The 20,122-nt window shown below is 50.6% G+C and overlaps 1 protein-coding gene across 3 annotated transcripts; it reads left to right on the forward strand.

Moving 5' to 3' along the window:
• Positions 1-8,462: 8,462 nt before the first annotated feature.
• On the forward strand, positions 8,463-15,267 carry APOBEC3H (apolipoprotein B mRNA editing enzyme catalytic subunit 3H). Of its 3 annotated transcripts, none has more exons than XM_016938808.4 (5): positions 8,463-8,635; positions 11,560-11,716; positions 12,529-12,796; positions 13,115-13,239; positions 14,888-15,267. In XM_016938808.4, the coding sequence occupies exons 2-5, from the start codon at positions 11,567-11,569 to the stop codon at positions 14,891-14,893; spliced, it is 549 nt and encodes a 182-aa protein (XP_016794297.3). In that variant the 5' UTR covers positions 8,463-8,635; positions 11,560-11,566; the 3' UTR covers positions 14,894-15,267.
• Positions 15,268-20,122: the final 4,855 nt, after the last annotated feature.

Consider the following 20,122-nt stretch of genomic DNA (forward strand, 5'->3'; position numbering starts at 1 on the left):
CTCTGGGCTGTAGGGAGGCGGGCCCCCACAGTGGTGGCAGAGCCGGGACCCCGGACACAGCAGCATGGACTCCAAACCCAAGTGGAACCTCCATTCTGGTCCCAGGGTGACCCAGGCTGCACAGCCCAGCACCTGCCCAGGGTCCCTCTGCCCTGCCTTCTCCCTCAATAGTCTGGACCCCAGCTGTGTGCCTGCCTTGTCCCCCCCTTACAGGGAACCAGGGTGAATCTCAGGTGAAGCCTGCACCTGTGAAGCAGGCCATTCTCCCTGCTCCCATCCCTGCCGCCCACATGGGGAACCAGCTCCTTCCTGTCCCCGGGGACTTTTCCTGGGCTCTGGTGGAAACTCCAGCGGGATATGGGGTCTTACATTTTCCCTCAATGTTGCAGAACCCGAAATGGGGGCGGGGCTGTCACTCCCCAGGAGCTGACCCCTGTCACCTGTGCTTAGAAGTGTCTCTGGGAGGCACAGAGTTTTATCAGTGTTATCTACAAGCATTTTACAGTGTAGTTTGTTTTTTTTGTTGTTGTTTGTTTTTGTTTTTTTTGAGACAGAGTCTCGCTGTGTCACCCAGGCTGGAGTGCAGTGGCGCGATCTCAGCTCACTGAAACCTCTGCCTCCCAAGTTCCAGGATTCTCCTGCCTCCACCTCTCGAGTAGCTAGGATTATAGGTGTGCACCACCACACCCAGCTAATTTTTGTAGTTTTAGTGAAGATGGGGTTTCACCACTTTGGTCCAGGATGGTCTCAAACTCCTGACCTCAAGCGATCTGTCCGCCTGACGTCCCAAAGTGCTTGGATTACAGGCGTTAGCCACCGTGCCCAGCCATGAGTGCTAGTTTTAGATCGGATCCCAGGCCCCAGGCTGTGTCTGTCATGGGCAATCATGATGAACTTTTGTTGCACTGTGCTCTGGGAAAAGCTGGACATTTTGCCACCCACTCCACTCCACTCCACGTAGCAAACAAAACAAACAAACCCATCAGGATCCCAGCATGGAGGGCCATGCAGTCTAATGATGGTTGGACAGACTGGCAGAGGCAGCCCTGAGCTGTTCCTGGGTAAGACCAAGGGAATAAGACCATGATTCCGGTCAGTTCTTGGTGAATGTCATCCCCCTACCCCACCCTCAGAACAAATACAGATTTTCAAAATCTACCACTTTTTTCTTTCAAATTTTCTACCCATGGAAGAATGAATGACCATCTGGAGACAGCAGGGAAGGTTGTTGCTTAATCAAGATGCTGGTGTGTTTCAGGGAGCTGGCCAGGGTGGAGTGAGCTTGTGGCCACGTTCCCTGGGTGGGAAGACTGAGATGGAGGTGGGGGTGGTCCAGGGACTGTCAGGAGCAGGGCTGGGGGAGACGGCCTGGCACAGGGCCGTGCCTGCACACAGAGCAACAACGCCCACCATCAGGTCTGCCCTGTGCCAATCAGAAAATTCTGGACAGAGACCGTGACCCTCCGTGTCACTCTGGGGCAGGGGGTAATGGTTCCACACACTTCTATGGGGACCTGGAGAGTGGAGACCAGAGCACTGGTGGGCAGGCAGGCGACCCTGGGTCTAAGAGCCCACTGTGCCTGCCACTGTCCCGTACCTCGGCACGTCACCTCCCCTGAAACCTCTCTTTACTCATCTGTAAAGTGGGGGCAATTATACCTCCCTCTCAACTGTGCACTTGGAGGGCAATGGGGGCTGGATTTGGGACAGACCTGGTACGCACCAGGAGTTGGGCCAGTCCGAGTCTCCTCCTCTCCCTGAGTCAAGCTGCCTGACGTGATGGCAGTCTCCCTGCCCACAAGGTCTGGTCCAGCCCCTCCACCCAGGAAGCCCTCGGGGAGGTGATGCCACTGGCAGCGCTGTGGTTTTGGCACCCACAGGCATAGGATGGGCTGCCGTGGAAGGTGCCTGCTGTCCCTCAGGGTCTGTACCTCAGCCACCCTCCACGGTGGGGCCCTATCCTCCTCCCACTGCCTTCTCCGGCCCTCACCACCCCGGGCAGGCACTGCTTCCCAGAGAGCCACCCGGATCAGGAGTAAAGTGGCCTCTGTGGTCAAAGTCTGAAAAAGTTGCCCCCACACCTGCCTAACGGTGCACAGGGCTTTCTGCGGGGGTAGGGAGGAGGCAGGCAAGACTCTGGCACCTTTTCTGAGTCACATCCCTTCTACTGGGGCCCTGAGTCTGCAGGACGGAAGGATGTGGCCTTGCCTGTCAGAGGGTTCTGAGAACACGGAAGGCTCCTGAGTCCTCGAAGGGCATCCTCAGTGGGAGAGTGGCCCTGAGCAGAGAGGAGCGTAAGGGGCAAGGCACACCCCTTGAGAGGTCGATGTCAGCAGCAAGCCTGTTTGCCTGTAGACATCCGTCTCCACTCTTTATTTATACATATTTTTTGAGTAAGGGTCTCACCCCGTCACCCAGGCTGGAGTGCAGTGGCAAGATCACAGCTTGCTGCAGCCTCAATCTCCCGGGCTTAACCAATCCTCCCACTTCAGCCTCCCAAGTAGCTGAGACTTCAGATGTGCGTCACCACACCCAGCTAATTTCCTTGTGTGTGTGTGTGTGTTTGTGTTTAGTAGGGATGGGGTTTTTCCATGTTGCCCCAGCTGGTCTTGAACTTCTAGGCTCAGGCAATCCTCCTGCCTCAGCCTCCCGAGGTGCTGGGATCACAGGTGTGAGCCGCCACTGGCAGGCATCTCCTCAACTTGACATTGCAGTGAGAAAGGGCAAAAGTAGCCGGTCTCACAGAGCAGACATGTGCTTCCCGTCCTGACCTGCAACGTGCTGCCTCCTTACAAGTGCTACCAGATCACCTGGTTCATATCCCGGAGCTCCAGCCCGGACCATGTGGTGAAAGTGGCCGAGTACAACAAAATGAAGCTGAGCATCTTCACTGCCCACCTCTACCATGACTGTGACCTGGGATTCCAGCACGGGCTTCGCAGACTGCAGGACACAGGGGCACGTGTGCAGATCATGTCTTCTAAGGGTGAGAGGTTGGGGCCTGAGGGGTGTGTGGGGGGGAGGGACAGCATGAGGGGCAGGGGAGTCTGGGATGCCACTGGGACGATGTCCCAGGAGAGCCTGCAGTGACTGAGCCAGCACTGACAGCCAGGAGATCACACCTAGGAGGGGCAGGCCCAGGGTCAGGGGAGAGAGGTCTGCCGGGCCTGACTTCTTTCTCCCCTCTTTTATCTCAGAATTTGAACACTGTTGAGAAGACTGTGTACAAGAGAGATGTGCCATGTCAGCCTTGCAAGGGACAGCGTGAAAACTACCCATCTCCGGTCACCAAGTTGCAGGGTAGCCTCACAGCTGATCCCCTCGCTCCTCTCGGCTCCTGCTCAGCCTCCTGATGCCTTCCCTCTGTCCTGGATCAGATTCACCCCTGCCTGGGCCTTCTGAGCTGCTCCTGCCCTGAGTACCACCCCTCAGTGCCCCCACCTCACTGCCTCTTCCCCACCTTCCTGACCCTGCCTGTGAGAGGCTGCTTTCTGCCTCCAGAGCAACCTCCATCCACCCCCCAGTCTCCTTCCTCCCATCCTGGGGGCCCCTAGCCTGGCTCCTTCCATCTCCTCATCATACCTAAATCTTGTCATTGAACTGATATAAATAGGTAGTAGAAATATACATAAGTGTGAAAGTTAAGTTTTGAGAAACACCTTTTGTAAAAAACCGATGGTAAGTATTGGGTCATTCTTGTCACACCCAACTCAAACAGAGGCCAGGAGCCAGGAGGGGAAACCGCTCAGTTTGCAAAACATCGCTTCCACAAGCCTGATGGCTGAAACTGCTCACTGTACCCTGAAACCAGCTTTACCTACAGCTTCTGAGATAAACTGCTGCAACTCTGGGACCCACGATGCCTATCACAGTGGCTCATCAATGGAACCTGCCGGCTCCCAACCCTTCCTAGGGCCCATGAACTCTCTGAAAAGAGGAACAGAAATATTTCTCCTTTTTGTAAAATCTTTAACCTTCCCTTTGTTCTTCATGTACACGCTGAACTGCAATTCTTCTTCCCAAATAAAACATTAAATTTAGAAATTTCTCTCCATAGTTTTATTTTGACTTCAACATACGTGGGGTCAGAAGTGGGATCCAATTCTCACTTCCCTCCAGGGGAATCAGCAGCCCACAGAACGATGGTGAAAGGTACCCACGCTGGTAACCTCTTCTGCCCCCTGGCAGATCTTTCTTGGACAAAACTCCAGAATTGGGTTTGCATTCTGTTTCATTTGGGATAAGGCTGGGGAGGGGTCTTTCCCCTTCCTGTTTGGGAGATTTTCTGTTAGGAGGGTTGTTTTCCTCCCGTTGATCTGGGCTGTGAGGTTTGGACCTCGACAAGTCTGGAAGAGGTGATTCCCCCTCATTTGGAGAAAGCTATCATCCTTCCTGGTGAACACCTACTTTATTTCCCATCAGTGCTTGCATTTATTGTGCTTTTGTGTATTTGATGTCAAACTAAATTACCTAGATAAACTGAGCAACAGGCAAGGCGCGGTGGCTCACGCCTATAATCCCAGCACTGTGGGAGGCTAAAGCAGGTGGATCACCTGAGGTCAGGAGTTTGAGACCAGCCTGGCCAACATGGTGAAATTCTGTCTCTACTAAAAATACAAAAATTAGCTGGGCGTGGTGGCGGGCGCTTGTAGTCCCAGCTACTCGGTAGGCTGAGGCAAGAAAATTGCTGGAGCCCGGGAGGCGGAGGCAGCAGTGAGCTAAGATCATGCCACTGCACTCCAGCCTGGGTGACAGAGTGAGACTCTGTCTCAAAAAAAAAAAAAACAACAACAACAACAACAACTGGATTACAAATGAAATCAAAGTTCAAGGGCATGCCAAGATATTTTCTGGGACTCCAGCCTATAACATCCTCAAACATTATAGGGATTATTCAATCTATTGTTTTTTTGTTTTGTTTTTTGTTTTTTTTTTGCTTTTTTGTTTGTTTGTTTGTTTTTTGGAGATGGAGTTTTGCTCTGTTGCCCAGGCTGGAGTGCAATGGCTTGATCTCAGCTCACTGCAACCTCTGCCTCCTGGGTTCAAGCGATTCTCCTGCCTCAGCCTCCCGAGTAGCTGGGATTATAGGCATGCACCACCATGCCTGGATAATTTTTGTATTCTTAGTAGAGACGGGGTTTCTCCATGTTGGTCCAGGCTGGTCTCAAACTCCTGACCTCAGGTGATCCACCTGCCTTGGCCTCCCAAAGTGCTGGGATTACAGGCATGAGCCACCATGCCCGGCCCAATCTATTGTTCTTAAAACTAAACCAAAAGGCCATGGTTTAAAAATCATACCCTTTAAATAAGATATGCATATCTCATTGATATCTTTTTTTTTTTTGAGATGGAGTCTCGCTCTGTCACCCAGGCTGGAGTGCAGTGGCAGGATCTAGGCTCGCTGAAACGTCTGCCTCCCAGGTTCAAGAGATTCTCCTGCCTCAGCCTCCTGAGTAGCTGGGATTACAGGTATGCTACCACCATGCCCAGCTAATTTTTGCAATTTTAGTAGAGATGGGATTTCACCATGTTGGCCAGGCTGACCTTGAACTCCCAAAGTGCTGGGATTACACATTTGCCACCATCACGCCCAGCTAATTTTCACAATTTTAGTAGAGATGGGGTTTCACCATGTTGGCCAGGCTGACCTCGGACTCCCAAAGTGCTGGGATTACAGGTGTGAGCCACCATGCCAGGCCCTGGATAACTTTCTTTAAATCAACAAAGTAATAAATTTTGTCACACTGTCAGCTCGCTTGCATGTAGACATGGCTTAGGTTTTACATTGGTAAGACTCCAATATAAGGAGAGTTTAGGCCAGGCACAGTGGATGAGGTCATCGGGGTAGTTCCTAACCCAATAAATCTGGTGTCCTTATAAAGTGGAGATTTAGGCCGGGCGTGGTGGCTCACACCTGTAATCCCAGCACTTTGGGAGGCTGAGGTGGGCAGATCAGGAGTCAGAAGTTTGAAACCAGCCTGGCCAATATGATGAAATCCCTTCTCTACTAAAAATACAGAAATTAGCCGGGTGTGGCGCTGCACACCTGTGAACCCAGCTACTCGGGAGTCTGAGGCAGGAGAATTTCTTAAACCTGGGAGGCAGAGGTTGAAGTGAGCCGAGATTGCACCATTGCACCACATCCTGGGTGACAGAGCGAGACTCCGTCTCAAAAAAAAAAAAAAGAAGCTTAAAACAAAGACGGGACGTTCTTCCTTCTGCCTTCTGAGGCCTCCCTAGTCTGTAGTACTGGAGCTTCTAATAAATGATCACAACTTCACCGCACCCTGTGGCTCAGCTTGAGTTCTTTCCTGTGAGAGATCCAAGAACCCATTCTTGGGGTCCGGATCGGGTCCCCCTTTGCAGCAACGAACACAGGCCAGAGTGGCCAGGCCAAACCTCCTGTCCTCCTGGAGACAACACCTAAGCACAGGCCCGTCCTGGACACCACAGGGTCTCTGCTGCAGGAATTCACTGGAGGAGTAGTGGGAATGCTGCCGTGGGAAGGACCAGGAAAGGGTTCCGCCTTCCTTTCCATCCTCCCTGCTTCTCAGCCTGGGAGACTCAGCTCTGTGATTAACCAGCACTACAGGGTGCAGATCTGATGTCTCTCCTGGCAGGACCCCGCTCATTCTGGAATCTTCCATGGACTGTAGCCCCAACATTAGGACAGATAGGGTGGAGGGGATGCCATTCCCAGGAACCTTCTAAATTCTCGCCCAAGCTCCTGTGACCCCAGGGGCCATGCAGGGTCTAGGGGGCTGTCGGGGTGTGCAGGGCAGGAGGATATGCAGGGACAAGCTGGGCAAGGTTCAATGGGACTCCTTGGTGTGGAACCTAGACTCCGCAGTGACTGCCCCTAGTCCTCGCCCTTGGGATTCAACTTTCCTAGGGGTTCTTTGGTTTTTCTTTTTCTTTTTCTTTTAGACAGAGTCCCGTTCTTGTCGACCAGGCTAGAGTGCAGTGGCACAATTTCGGCTCGCTGCAACCTCTGCCTCCCAGGTTCGAATGATTCCCCTGCTTCAGACTCCTGAGTAGCTGGGATTACAGATGCCCGCCACCACACCTGGCTAATTTTTGCATTTTTAATAGAGACGAGGTTTCACCATGTTGCCCAGGCTGGTCTCGAACTCCTGACCTCAGGTCATCAGCCTGCCCGAGCCTCCCGAAGTGCTGGGATTACAGGCATGAGCCACGGCACCTGGCCTGGCTCTTTGGTGTTTATGATCTGAAGGGTGTTGGTTGATATGCATGCAGATGAGGACATGGGTTCCAGAATGCAAATGTGAAGTCCAGGTCCTTCATCTCTGACCTGGGAGGCCCTTTAGGAGCAGTAAGTCCCCTCCCTCGTGTCTCCTCTCCTGCTCCTTTCCATGGAGCAATGAAGAACCTCAAAGTAGCTAGCTGTGGGGGAGAAGGGACACAGGAAGTCCTGGCCAGCACTCCAGCTCTGCTGTTGATTTGCTGTGTGACGTGGGGACAGTATCTTAGCCTCTCTGTGCTTGGGACCTCCTCTGACTGTCAGGATCACTGCCCTCCCCTCCCAGTGCTATCTGGGGACTGGGCTAGGTAATGGGCACTGGATCCACTGGAGATGCAGTCCTGAGCCTGACCCCAGTGCTCATTTCACATCAGGCTCAGGGTCCTGCCAGGGGGCTGAATGCCAAAGGTCAGTGGGGTGGTGGGGAGGGGGCTGCAGCCTGCCCTGTCCACCAGGGGAGTGGCATCTGGTCTATGGTGTCAGCCCTGGTCTGGATCCCTGTTCCTTTCTGTGGCTTCTATTCCTTTCATTTATTTTAGTTTAGTTTAGTTTTTGAGACGGAGTTTTGTTCTTATTGCCCAGGCTGGAGTGCAGTTGGCCAGGTTGATTTTGAACTCCTGACTTCAGGCAATCCACCTGCCTCAGTCTCCCAAAGTGCTGGGATAACAGGCACCGTGACCAGCCATCAATTCCTTTCTTTTTTCTTTTTTCTTTTTTATTTTTATTTATTTATTTATTTTTTGAGACAGGGTCTCATTCTGTTGCCAGGGTGGAGTGCAGTGGTGCGATCTCGGCTCACTGCAACCTCTGCCTCCAAGGTTCAAGCAATTTCCCTGCCTCAGCCTCCCAAGCAGCTGGAACTACAGGCGCAGGCCACCACACCTGGCTAATTTTTTGTATTTTAGCAGAGACGGGGTTTCACCATGTTGGCTAGGATGGTCTTCATCTCCTTACCTTGTGATTTGCCCACCTCAGCCTCCCAAAGAGTTGGGATTACAGGTGTGAGCCACCGCATCTGGCCTTTGTTCTTTTGTAAACTATACCTGGGGAGGGAGTTGGGTCTGGCTGTACCTGGAGAGGGAATTGGGGGTGGGAGGATGGGAGGTGAGCCACCTCCCTCAGACTTCCCCTGCCAAGCCCGAGGAAATAGAGAAAGAAAGGAGCCTGAGGGATCTGAAGCACCCCAGGGCCCTCCCACTCCAGTCCCACAAAAGGAAGAGGGTGGAGCCACCCTCATCAAGCAGTGACTTTTTGTGACTTTTGGGAGAGCTGACTTTTTGTGACTTTTGGGAGAGCTGCCAAAAGTGAAACTTAGTGCCCCAGACAAGCAGGGGCAAGTCTGCTAAGGAAGCTGTGGCCAGAAGCACAGATCAGGTACTGCTGCCCACTCTGTCCACTGGGCCCTCTGCTGCCACTTCCTGCCTGGCAGCCCTTCTGGGCCTCAGCCCTGGCCTCCCGCTGCCCCAGCCCCAGCCCTGGGCTCCTTCTCCTCTGGCTCCCCTGCCATCCCCACTCCCACCCAGGCTCTTTGCCCTGCTGTGTGGTCACCCCACTGCTGCTTCTGAATGGGCCGCCTCCCCAGCCTGCACCAGCCCAAGCCCCCTGCTGAGACTCTCCCCTAAAAGTCATGGCTGGGCTAGTGCTCCCCACCTTGGGAGGGTGCTCACTCTGTGTGCTTCCTGCCATTGCTGGGCTCTGGAACTGGGAGAACTGAACTAAAGGATGATGGGAGCAATCTGGAATTTTGTTCACAGTGCTTTGATGAACTTTGTGTAAGATTACTTTGTTTCAATACAAAGTCTTAGGAGAGGGTGTGGGGAGGCAATGGTCTCTGAAGCACAAGGCAAATCATCTCTTCCAAGGATGTCTCCACTGTGGGCAGAGGAGGATGCAGATGACCCTGAACACACGCTCCTCCTCCATGATCAGTATTCACATCACCGTTTATAATGACACCAGTAACACGGAATATAAGGAAAAACTCAATGATCAGGAGAAATGCTTTTATTTTAAAATTTAGTAAGAAGAGATCCTGGTTCCCAAAGCCTCCCTCCTGCAGGGCCCGTGATGCAAAGGCTGGCAGGGCTGGCCAGGAAAGGGGCCCAGCTCCGTGGCCTGGGCAGGTTACCCCACCTCTCTGCACCTCTGGCCCCTCCTCTGTAAGATGAGAATGGCCCCTGCAGGCCTAGGGCAGCCTCACGTGAGCTCAGATCCTCTCAGCACTTAGAAGAGTGGCCTGGGCCTGGGGATGGAAGTGCTACCCTGATTTTTTGTTTCGTTTTGTTTTTTTGAGAAGGGGAGTCTCAGTCTGTTGCCCAGGCTGGGGCGCAATCTCGGCTCACTACAAGCTCCACCTCCTGGGTTCACGCCATTTTCCTGCCTGGCCACGCAAAATGGCTCATGCCTGTAATCCCAACATTTTGGGAAGCTGAGAGGGGGGGATCACCACTAAAGACCAGGAGTTCCAAACCAGCCTGGGCAACATAGGGAGACCCCTTATCTACTAAAACTAAAAATAAAATAAAATAACATGAATAGGTAAAATGCCAGGAATTAATTGAACTGAAATATTAAGAGCTCTTATTTTGAAGGGGAGAATTTTATTCACTTTTCTTATTTTTAATGGGTTAGAGGATGGGTGGCAGAAATACTGGGAGGATGGGAGATCCATCCCTGGAAAGACCAGAGCTGGGGCCCTGAGCTGGGAGAGGTCACCCCGGCCCTGCTGCCCCTGCCAGCATCTCCTTCTCTTCTCCTCTCCCTGGTCTTCCTGCTTGGGAAAGCTGCAGAAATTCTCAGGACTTGGAGGCTTGAAATGCTCAGGGGTTTTCCAGAAAGCAGAATAGAAAGTAGATGGGCAACCACCAATCAGACAGGCCAAAGAAAGGGAGCTCAGGCCCTCGGGGAGACAGGAGGTGAGCGCATGGGTCACAATCCTGGCGGGGCGCGGTGGCTCACGCCTATAATCCCAGCACTTTGGGAGGCCGAGGTGGGTGGATCACCTGAGGTCAAAGGAGTTCAAGACCAGCCTGGCCAACATGGTAAAACTCCATCTCTACAAAAATACAAAAATTAGCCAGGCATGAAGGAGGGTGCTTGTAATTCCAGCTACTTGGGAGGGTGAGGCAGGAGAATTGCTTGAACCCGGGAGAATCACTTGAACCTGGTAGGTGGAGCTTGCAGTGAGCCGAGATTGGACCATTGCACTCCAGCCTGGGCAACAGAGCAAGACTCTCTCTCAAAAACAAAAAAAAAGCAAAATCCAAAATTGAATCCTCTGTAGAATGTAATCACAATTCAGGAGAGCAAAATCTATGTAATTTCTTCAGCCAAAAATGTGTCACAACACTCCCTTGGTGACAACAGCTTTTCTGTTCACTCAACTGTGTTCTGTGCAGACAAACTTGTCAAACACACACCTGAGCAAAGAGCACAGTGCTGGAGGAAGCCCCAGTTTCCACCCCGTCAGTCCCCAAGGGGAAGGGTTCTGGTATTGGACATGTAGGGGTCGAGAGGCCTGTGGACCTCAAGGAGGGGGTGTCCAACTGCAGCTGGAAAGAGGGATCTGGGACTCAGGCCAGAGGCCTGTGAGCAGCTCAGAGCAGGTCTGAGCCCAGGGGAGCCAGTAAGGCACACCCACAGTTCTCAGGCAGGGGATCCCCACCCAACCCAGGAAGAATAGTGACGAGGTCGGGGCATCCCCATGCAAAGAGCCTCAGCTGTGGGCAGCAGCGGGTGCCCTCCCAGGTGGGAGGATGGGAGATAGCAGACAAGGTGGGAGGGAGCACTCCCCTCCTCCTGCCCTCCTGCCAGCCCTTCCTCCCCCTGCTCCACTGCAGTCCTCCTGGCCAACAACTAAAGGGGAGACCCTCCCTCACCAAGGGGAAGGGCCCAAATGAACAGAAAGGGTTGGGTTTGGCTGGGCGCAGGGGCTCACACCTGTAATCCCAACACTTTGGGAGACCAAGGTGGGTGGATCACCTGAGATCAGGAGTTCGAGACCAGCCTGGCCAACATGGTGAAACCCCGTCTGTACTAAAAATACAAAAATTAGCCAGGAGTGGTGGCAGGCATCTGTAATCCCAGCTACTTGGGAGGCTGAGGCAGGAGAATCGCTTGAACTTGGAAGGCGGAGGTTGCAGTGAGCCGAGATCTCGCCACTGCACTCCAGCCTGGGCGACAGAGGGAGACTCTGTCTCAAAAAACAAAAAAGAGTTGGGTTTGAAAAGTGGCTTGAGCCTGGGGTGACTCAAGAGGACGCTCCCTTCATCTTTGGTTTTCCCCTTTCTGTTGCACAGAAACACGATGGCTCTGTTAACAGCCGAAACTTTCCGCTTACAGTTTAACAACAGGCGCCGCCTCAGAAGGCCTTACTACCCGAGGAAGGCCCTCTTGTGTTACCAGCTGACGCCGCAGAATGGCTCCACGCCCACCAGAGGCTACTTTGAAAACAAGGTGCCACACGGGCTCTCTGGGCACAGGGCCGGCAGGGGCTAACCCCATCTGATGTGTGCAGAAAATACATGAAATGCCTGCCTATAAATTTCTCAATTTTTGATTTAACACCCTCTGTGTTAACACCAAGGTAACCCTTGGTGCCTGCCTGGGTTTTGGCTTAGCTGGATCTGAGTGGCCCAGTTTCCCTAGGACACTCCCATTCTTTCCCGTCCCCGGACCTCTGAAGAGGCCAACCCTTCTGTAGAATGCTCCTTCTGCCCCTCTCATTTACTTTCTCCCGATCTCAGCTCAGTCACTACTTCGGGAAAGCCGAGGTGCCGTGCCACGGTCTGAGTGCAACTCCATCACACCCCTGTCCTATCCGCTCTATTGCCAGCCCCTACCTGCCCTGCCTCCCCGCCTCCCCGCCCCCCGCCCCGGCTCTCACCTGCTCTTTAGGATCATCCCGGGTTGGACACAGCCTCCCAGGCGGGTGTCCAAAGGCAGGGTCCACAGAGCTTCGGGACTGGGGCGTGGAGGTGTTGTCTCCTCCTCTGGACACAGGGATCTTTGTCCAATTTACAGAAAGATGTGGAAGTCCTGGGACAGATGAATTAACACACGGGTGCGTGAGTGCAGGGCTGTATAAACCAGGGAAGGCAGGAAGCGGGTGCTTGCCCTGCACTAGGCCAGGCCACGCACTAGAAAGTTCACCGGACAGACCCCTCCGCCCCCGCATCCCCGCCCCCGTCCCGGCCCCCGCCCCCAGTCACATGACTCCTGGCCTCTCTCTTCTCCCCTCCCTTCTCTCTGTTTGGGACCCTCCCCAGAAAAAGTGCCATGCAGAAATTTGCTTTATTAACGAGATCAAGTCCATGGGACTGGACGAAACGCAGTGCTACCAAGTCACCTGTTACCTCACGTGGAGCCCCTGCTCCTCCTGTGCCTGGAAGCTGGTTGACTTCATCCAGGCTCACGACCATCTGAACCTGCGCATCTTCGCCTCCCGCCTGTACTACCACTGGTGCAAGCCCCAGCGGGAGGGGCTGCGGCTTCTGTGTGGATCCCAGGTCCCGGTGGAGGTCATGGGCCTCCCAGGTAGGAAAGAGGCTTTGCAGTTATAAGAGTGCAAACCCCCGGGGGCACAGGCTTGGCGGGGGCTGGGGGTTGGGGGTTGGAGGAGGTTGGCGGGGGGTGGGGGGGGTGGGGGGCGGGGAGCGGGGGGTCTGTGGGAGGCCAGGAAGGAAGGATTGTGGCTCAGTCAAGGCCGAAGATCTGACACCACCCGGGAGGGAGAATTCCCCGGACAGAGCAATGTCCAGGGAGAGGAAGAGAAGAGAGGGGAAAGGAAGCAAGAGCTCCTGGCACTGCAGCTGCTGCCCCTGGGGCCTGGCTGGTTTCCCTCTTCCCTCTCAGAGTTTAATGACTGCTGGGAAAACTTTGTGGACCACGAGAAACCGCTTTCCTTCGACCCCTGTAAGATGTTAGAGGAGCTAGATAAAAACAGTCGAGCCATAAAGCGACGGCTTGAGAGGATAAAGGTGAGGCACTGTCCTGCCTGCTGCCCCCGACCTCCTCACCGCCTGCCGCAGCCCCATACCCAGTCACACCTCTGCCCACTGCCCTTACCCCTACCTTTTTTTCTTTTCTTTTCTTTTCTTTTTTGAGACAGGGTCTCACTCTGTCACCCAGGCAGGAGGGCAGTGGTGTGATCTCGGCTCAGTGCAACCTCCGCCTCCCGTGTTCAAGTGATTCTCCTGCCTCAGCCTCCCGAGTAGCTGGGAGTACAGGCACTCGCCACCATGCCCAGCTAATTTTTGCATTTTTAGTAGAGACAGGGCTTTACCATGTTGCCCAGGCTGGTCTTGAACTCTTGGCCTCAAGTGACCTGCCTGCCTTGGCCTCCCAAAGTGCTGGGATTACAGGTGTGAGCCACCGTGCCCCGCCCCACTACCTGTTTCTTTTTTGTGTTCTCCTCTCGCACCAGGGGCTCCTTCTTGTTCTTTTAGATTCCAGGGGTACATGCACAGGGTCGTTACATGGATATATTGTGTGATGCTGAGGTTTGAGTCACCCAATCTACTGGAACATAGCACCCAATAGGTAGTTTTTCAACCCTGGCCCCCCTCCCACCCTCTCTTCTTTTGGAGTCTCCAGCGTCTATTATTTCCATCTTTATGTCCATGTGTGCCTCTCACCATATACAAAAATTAACTCGGCCAGGCGCAGTGGCTCATGCCTGTAGTCCCAGCACTGGGAGGCCGAGGCAGGCGTATCAAGAGGTCAGGAGTTCGAGACTAGCCTGGCCAACATGGTGAACCCCTGTCTCTGCACCTATAATCCCAGCTACTCAGGAGGCTGAGGCGGGAGAATTGCTTGAACCCAGGAGGTGGGAGGTTGCAGTGAGCCGAGATCATGCCACTGCACTCCAGCCTGGGCAACAAAGCAAGACTCTGTCCCAAAAAAAAAAAAAAAAAAAAAAATTAACTCAAGATGTGCTGGGCATGAGGACTCATGCCTGTAATCCCAGCACTTCAGGAGGCCAAGGCGGGTGGATTGCTTGAGCCCAGGAGTTCAAAGACCAGCCTGGGCAACATGGCAAATCCCCATCTCTACAAAAAATACAAAAATCAGCCAGGCATGGTGGCATGTGCCCGTGGTCCCAGCCATTCGGGAGGGTGAATGGGAGATTGCATGAGTTCAGGGAGGTGAAGGCTGTAGTGAGCTGAGATCGTGCCACTGCACTCCAGCCTGGGCAACAGAGTGAGGCTTTGCTTGAAAAAATAATAATAACTCAAGATGAATTAAAGACTTAAATGTAAGACCTCAAACTATAAAAATCTTAGAAGAAAACCTGGGAAATATGAAATACTCTACTGGACACTGGTCTATGCAAAGAATTTATGATTAAATTCTGAAAAGCAGATGCAACCAAAACAGAAATTGACAATTGGGATCTAATTAAATGGAACTCCTGCACAGCAAAAGAAACTATCAACAGAGTAAACAGACGATCTCCCTTTTCTAAGATGCTCTTGTCACCTCCCTGTTTTTCTCCAGGCCTTCTTGGCCCTTCTGGTGCCGGTTCTTTTCTCTTCCTAATGATCTCATCCTCACCTCTCCCTCCCTTCCTCCCTGTGGTGTCTCACCAGTTGGTACCTCCTAACTTCTCTCTTTCCCTCTCAGCAGTCCTGAAGTGTGGATGTTTTAGAGAATGACTTAAGAAGTTTGCAGCTTGGACCCGTATCCCACTCATTATCAAGAAGCAACTCAAGATGACATTCCCTGGGGCATGTCAGTTGCCTCATAGCCTGCTGGTCCTGTAAGCAAGCACTAAGCTCCACAGTGCCAGTTCCTTGCCCCAAACCTGGCCCCATCCAAGTACAGAAGACCTTTCTTTCCTCCTTTTTCCATATTGCTTTCTGTTCTAAGTGGGTGAATAATTTTATAATTGAAAAAATAAAGATAAAGTCTGTAAATCCAGCCGGGTACGGTGGCTCACGCCTGTAATCCTAGCACTTTGGGAGGCTGAGATGCTCAGCCAATAAATTTCTATTGTTTATGAATCACCCAGTCTGTGGTATTTTGTTATAGGACATATGGACTAAGATACTGAGTTAAGGCCAGGTGCGGTGGCTCATGCCTATAATCCCAGCACTTTGAGAGGCTGAGGTGGGTGGATCACCTGAGGTCAGGAGTTTGAGACCAGCCTGACCAACATTGCGAAAACCTGTCTCTACCAAAAATACAAAAAATAGCCAGGCATGGTGGCATGCACGTGTAATCCCAGCTACTTGGGAGGCTGAGGCAGGAGAATCACTTGAACCTAGGAGGTGGGGGTTGCAGTGAGCCGAGATCACGCCACTGCACTCCAGCCTGGGCAAGAGAATGAGACTCCGTCTCAAAAAAAAATAAGAAAAAACGCCAGGCACGGTGGCTCACCAAAATGCTGTAATACCAGCATTTTGGGAGGCTGAGGCAGGTGGATCACCTGAGGTTGGGAGTTTGAGACCAGCCTGACCAATGTGGAGAAATCCCATCTCTACTAAAAATACAAAATTAGCCTGGCGTGGTGGCACATGCCTGTCATCCCAGCTACTCGGGAGGCTGAGGCTGGAGAATCGCTTGAACCTGGGAGATGGAGGTTGCAGTGAGCTGAGATAGCGCCATTGCACTCCAGCCTGGGTAACAAGAGCAAAACTCCATCTCAAAAAAAAAAAAAAAGAAAAGAAAAAAGAAAAGTACAAAGGATTTTATTCTACAGCACCAAAAAAATAAAAATAAAAAAACAAACAACAACAACAATGCTCTATTGAAGGAGTCTCTGTTGAGTCTAGAATCGCTGCATTATTTTGTAGTCCAGGTAACCTCTGTCCTTTCTCAGTATCTGTGTTCAAATAAATAAGGTCAAACTCTATGGAGCAGAGGTGTCCACAAAATTGATTGAAAAAAGCAAAAAACAGCCAAGTGCAGTGGCTCACGCCTGTAATCCCAGCACTTTGGGAGGCTGAGGTGGGCAGATCACAAGGTCAGGAGTTTGAGACCAGCATGGCGAACATGGTGAAACCCCGCTCTACTAAAAATACAAAAAAATTAGCCTGGTGTGGTGGTGGACACGTGTAATCCCAGCTCCTCAGGAGGCTGAGGCAGGAGAATTGCTTGAACCTGGGAGGCAGAGGTTGCAGTGAGCCGAGATCACGCCACTGCACTCCAGCCTGGGTGACAGAGTGAGACTCCATCTCAAAATAAAATAAAATAAATAAAAATTATAATTATTTAAAGTCATTTCCACAGTTAATTGCTTAAGGCTGATGCAGTTTCTGAAAACTTCAGAAGCATGCAAAATCCTAGAATATGGTATCTTTTAAAAGGTTCATAAAAGGATGGAACTCTTAAAAGTTCATAAAAGGACTCTGAAAAGCACCTTTGAATACAGGTTTCTAGTAACTTTAAAATCATATCATGTAAAAATAAATAAATTTTGAAAGATCACATCATAGGTAAGAATTTCCCATGAATTCCACAATTCCCCAAGAATTGGACTGGGTAAGAATTCCTGTTGCTTCAATAAGAAAAGAAAACAACTGACTGGTTTATAAAACTGCTAACACAAGTAAAACAAAAATTCATGAAATACCAAAAAACTTTGCCAGATTATCATGCTAAATCGGCCAATATTAAAATTGTTTAGATATACAATTTGAATGAACTTTATGGTCTAAATCAAATTACCTATGATAACCCATTAGTTATCACTGCTATGCACCTAGATTGGAGAAGCAGCTGGTATTCAAGAGGACATAAGTCCAGTGTTAAGCATGGACTCATGGAGAACCAGGACGGCCGCCTTGTCCTTCCTGAGTCCTAAAAACTTTTGTTATTAAAGGTTCTGTATTCCATGACTCATCATGGAAAAGATAAAATAATCCAAATTGAATATGTGGACTTACAAATTGAGGAAATAGTTTATTTTTATTTATTTATTTATTTTTGAGATGGAGTTTCACTCTTGTGTCCCAGGCTGGAGTGCAATGGCACAATCTCAGCTCACTGCAACCTCCACCCCCTGGGTTCAAGCGATTCTCCTGCCTCAGCCTCCCGAGTACCTGGGATTACAGGTGCCTGACACCACGCTCAGCTAATTTTTGTATTTTTAGTAGAGACGGGGTTTCACCAGGTTGGCCAGGCTGATCTTGAACTCCTGACCTCAGGTGATCCATCTGCCTAGGCCTCCCAAAGTGCTGGGATTACAAGCGTGAGCCACTGCAACTGGCCAAGGAAATAGTTTAAAATCAATGTTTGGTTGCATATTCTTGGGAAGACAATCAAAGCTTCAGGTACATTTGGCTGCCTGATGGGCCATTTAAACATTTATAAAGGGATTTCATTCAATTGTCATTTTCAATGCTCTTTTTCTGGTTGTATAAAAGCTTTCCCATGCAAGAGGGCTAATGTTGTAGCAGTAGATTATTGTGCTACAGTGTATTTTCACCAGATAAAGAAAGCTTTGTGTGGTTCACTGAGGACAACCCTTTCACAATCCAGAACCCGAAGAATGGATCTTCTGAACATCAGAGAAAGACTGTCCTTGCCATCCACATTGCAGCAAAACTTTGGAACCTTGAATTTGGGTTCATAATCTCACAACTGAGAAGCAACCCTCCACATTCTTGGAACTGTTCACCCACCAGAACCCTTAAAGTAAAACTAACCAGAGACGTCTCTCCCCAGAAGAAGATGGCATCCTTAATGTGAACAGCTTTTCCCAAGATCACAGATCAAGACTTCTCTAGGCTGGGCGTGGGGGCTCACGCCTGTAATCCCAACAATTTGAGGTGGGAGGATCACTTGAGGTCAGGAGTTCGAGACCAGTCTGGCCAACATGGTGAAACCTCTTCTCTACTAACAATATAAAAAATTAGCCAGGCATGGTGGTGGTGCAAGCCTGTAATCCCAGCTACTCAGAAGGCTGAGGCAAGAGAATTGCTTGAGTCTGGGAGGTGGAGGTTGCAGTGAACCGAGATCGTGCCACTGCACTCCAGCCTGGGCAACAGAGTGAGACTCCATCTCAAAAAAATAAAAAAAGGTTTTTCTATTATCATGAGACTCTTATCCTTGAATATTTTTTCTTATTTATGCCTCTATGAACAATAGAAGTGGAAAAGGCGTCTATTATGTGCACTTATGGGGTATACTTTTATTTGTAAAGGAGTTTGCAGCCAGCCTTATATATGAATAATCTTATACTTTAGTAGATAAAAGATAAAGGCCCAGTGTAGGTGAAAAACTTTAATGGTACATATGTTGCCTCATAATAAGTCAGAAACAGAACATTCATTCACGTCTCTTAACCCACATCACGAGTTAAAGAAAACACTGCCTTTACTCTTCTAGAAGGACATCATTTGTTAGGTCCTTTTTCCATGGTTTAGAATAAAAGTGGCAATACTTAGTATGTATCCCTCACAACAGACTCTATAGCAGATTCTACTTTTTTGGGGGGGGTGGTAACAGAGTCTCCCTCTGTCACCCAGGCTGGAGTGCAGTGACACGATCTCGGCTCACTGCAACCTCTGCCTCCTGGATTCAAGCAATTCTCCTGCCTCAGCCTCCTATGTAGCTGGAATCACAGGCGCCCACCACCATGCCCAGTTAATTTCTGTATTTTTAGTAGAGATGGGGTTTCACCTTGTTGGCCAAGCTGGTCTCGAACTCCTGACCTCAAGTGATCCGCCCACCTCGGCCTCCCAAAGTGCTGGGATTACAGCGTGAGCCACCACAGCTGACCCTTTTTTTGTTTGTTTTTAAGACGGAGTCTCGCTCTGTCACCCAGGCTGGAGTGCAGTGGCGTGACCTTGGCTCGCTAGAACCTCCGCCTCCCGGGTTCAAGCGATTCTCCTGCCTCAGCCTCCCCAGTAGCTGGGATTACAGGCACGTGCCATCATGCCCAGCTAGTATTTGTATTTTTAGTAGAGACAGGGTTTCACCATGTTGGCCAGGCTGTTCTCAAACTCCCGACCTCAAGTGATCCTCCCGCCTCGGCCTCCCAAAGTGCTGGGATTACAGGAATGAGCCACCACGCCCAGCCAGCAGAGTCTACTTTAAAGGGTAGCATTATATAACAGACTTTAAATTCTCTTGTGAAAGTTATGCTGAACAATAGAATTCACGAAACAGAAAAGTACCTGGGCAGCTGTTGACACTTGTGGCCTGTGAAGAAATACATCAAATGTAGGTTACACAAATTCAATTGTAGTAGATTAATGAAAAGACTACTTAGTCAAGATGAAGAGTAGATTCTTCATCCAGCTCATTCTCTATTTAATTTTAAGGTTTGGTGTATGGGGACCCCGGGTACTCCAAATTCTTGGTGTTATCCTCCCGATAGTTATAATAGTCTCCCTGATGTGCTGTATTCTCTCAAAGGTTTTTAATGTTTGTACACAGCCAGCTCTAAAACATCAAATGGTCTCTCTTCAACTGGAATGACAAAAGCTAAAAGAAATGTGTGACCATGAGGTCACCATGACCTATGAATGACATGCTGAGACCCGCAACCCAAAATGATAACAGAGTGGTGATAAGGCCCTAAGTTTTGGTCACACTCTCACTTAAGTGAGAACCTGGCCAAAAAGGGGGAATTTTTAAAACAAAATTAAGGACGGCCATTATTTTGGACTGAGCTCATACACTAGGCCTCAACAGACCAAACCAAACAAAATGGAGTCACTCGTGCTAAATGTGACATAATCAAACTAAGACTTTAAGGAAACATAGATCCTAGAACACACCAGGTTTTGTTTTTCTCCTGTAAACAGAACATCCCAGCATAAAGGGGTACCGTCTACTCAGTTCTTGTTCCCTCCTCACAAAACCTACTATTCTACTGTTTCCCAGTGGGTTTCAAGACCAAATAAGCACATT

The sequence above is a fragment of the Pan troglodytes genome, chromosome 23 (assembly GCF_028858775.2).
Source record: "Pan troglodytes isolate AG18354 chromosome 23, NHGRI_mPanTro3-v2.0_pri, whole genome shotgun sequence".
NCBI classification, from domain to species: Eukaryota; Metazoa; Chordata; class Mammalia; order Primates; family Hominidae; genus Pan; species Pan troglodytes.

Bases quoted from the DNA above. Each gene is read 5' to 3' on its own strand.
- APOBEC3H (XM_009438320.5), top strand. From the start codon at position 11,567: ATGGCTCTGTTAACAGCCGAAACTTTCCGCTTACAGTTTAACAACAGG. The intron at 11,717-12,528 runs GTGCCACACGGG...GACCCTCCCCAG, and splicing joins GAGGCTACTTTGAAAACAAG to AAAAAGTGCCATGCAGAAAT. The intron at 12,797-13,114 runs GTAGGAAAGAGG...CTTCCCTCTCAG, and splicing joins GGAGGTCATGGGCCTCCCAG to AGTTTAATGACTGCTGGGAA.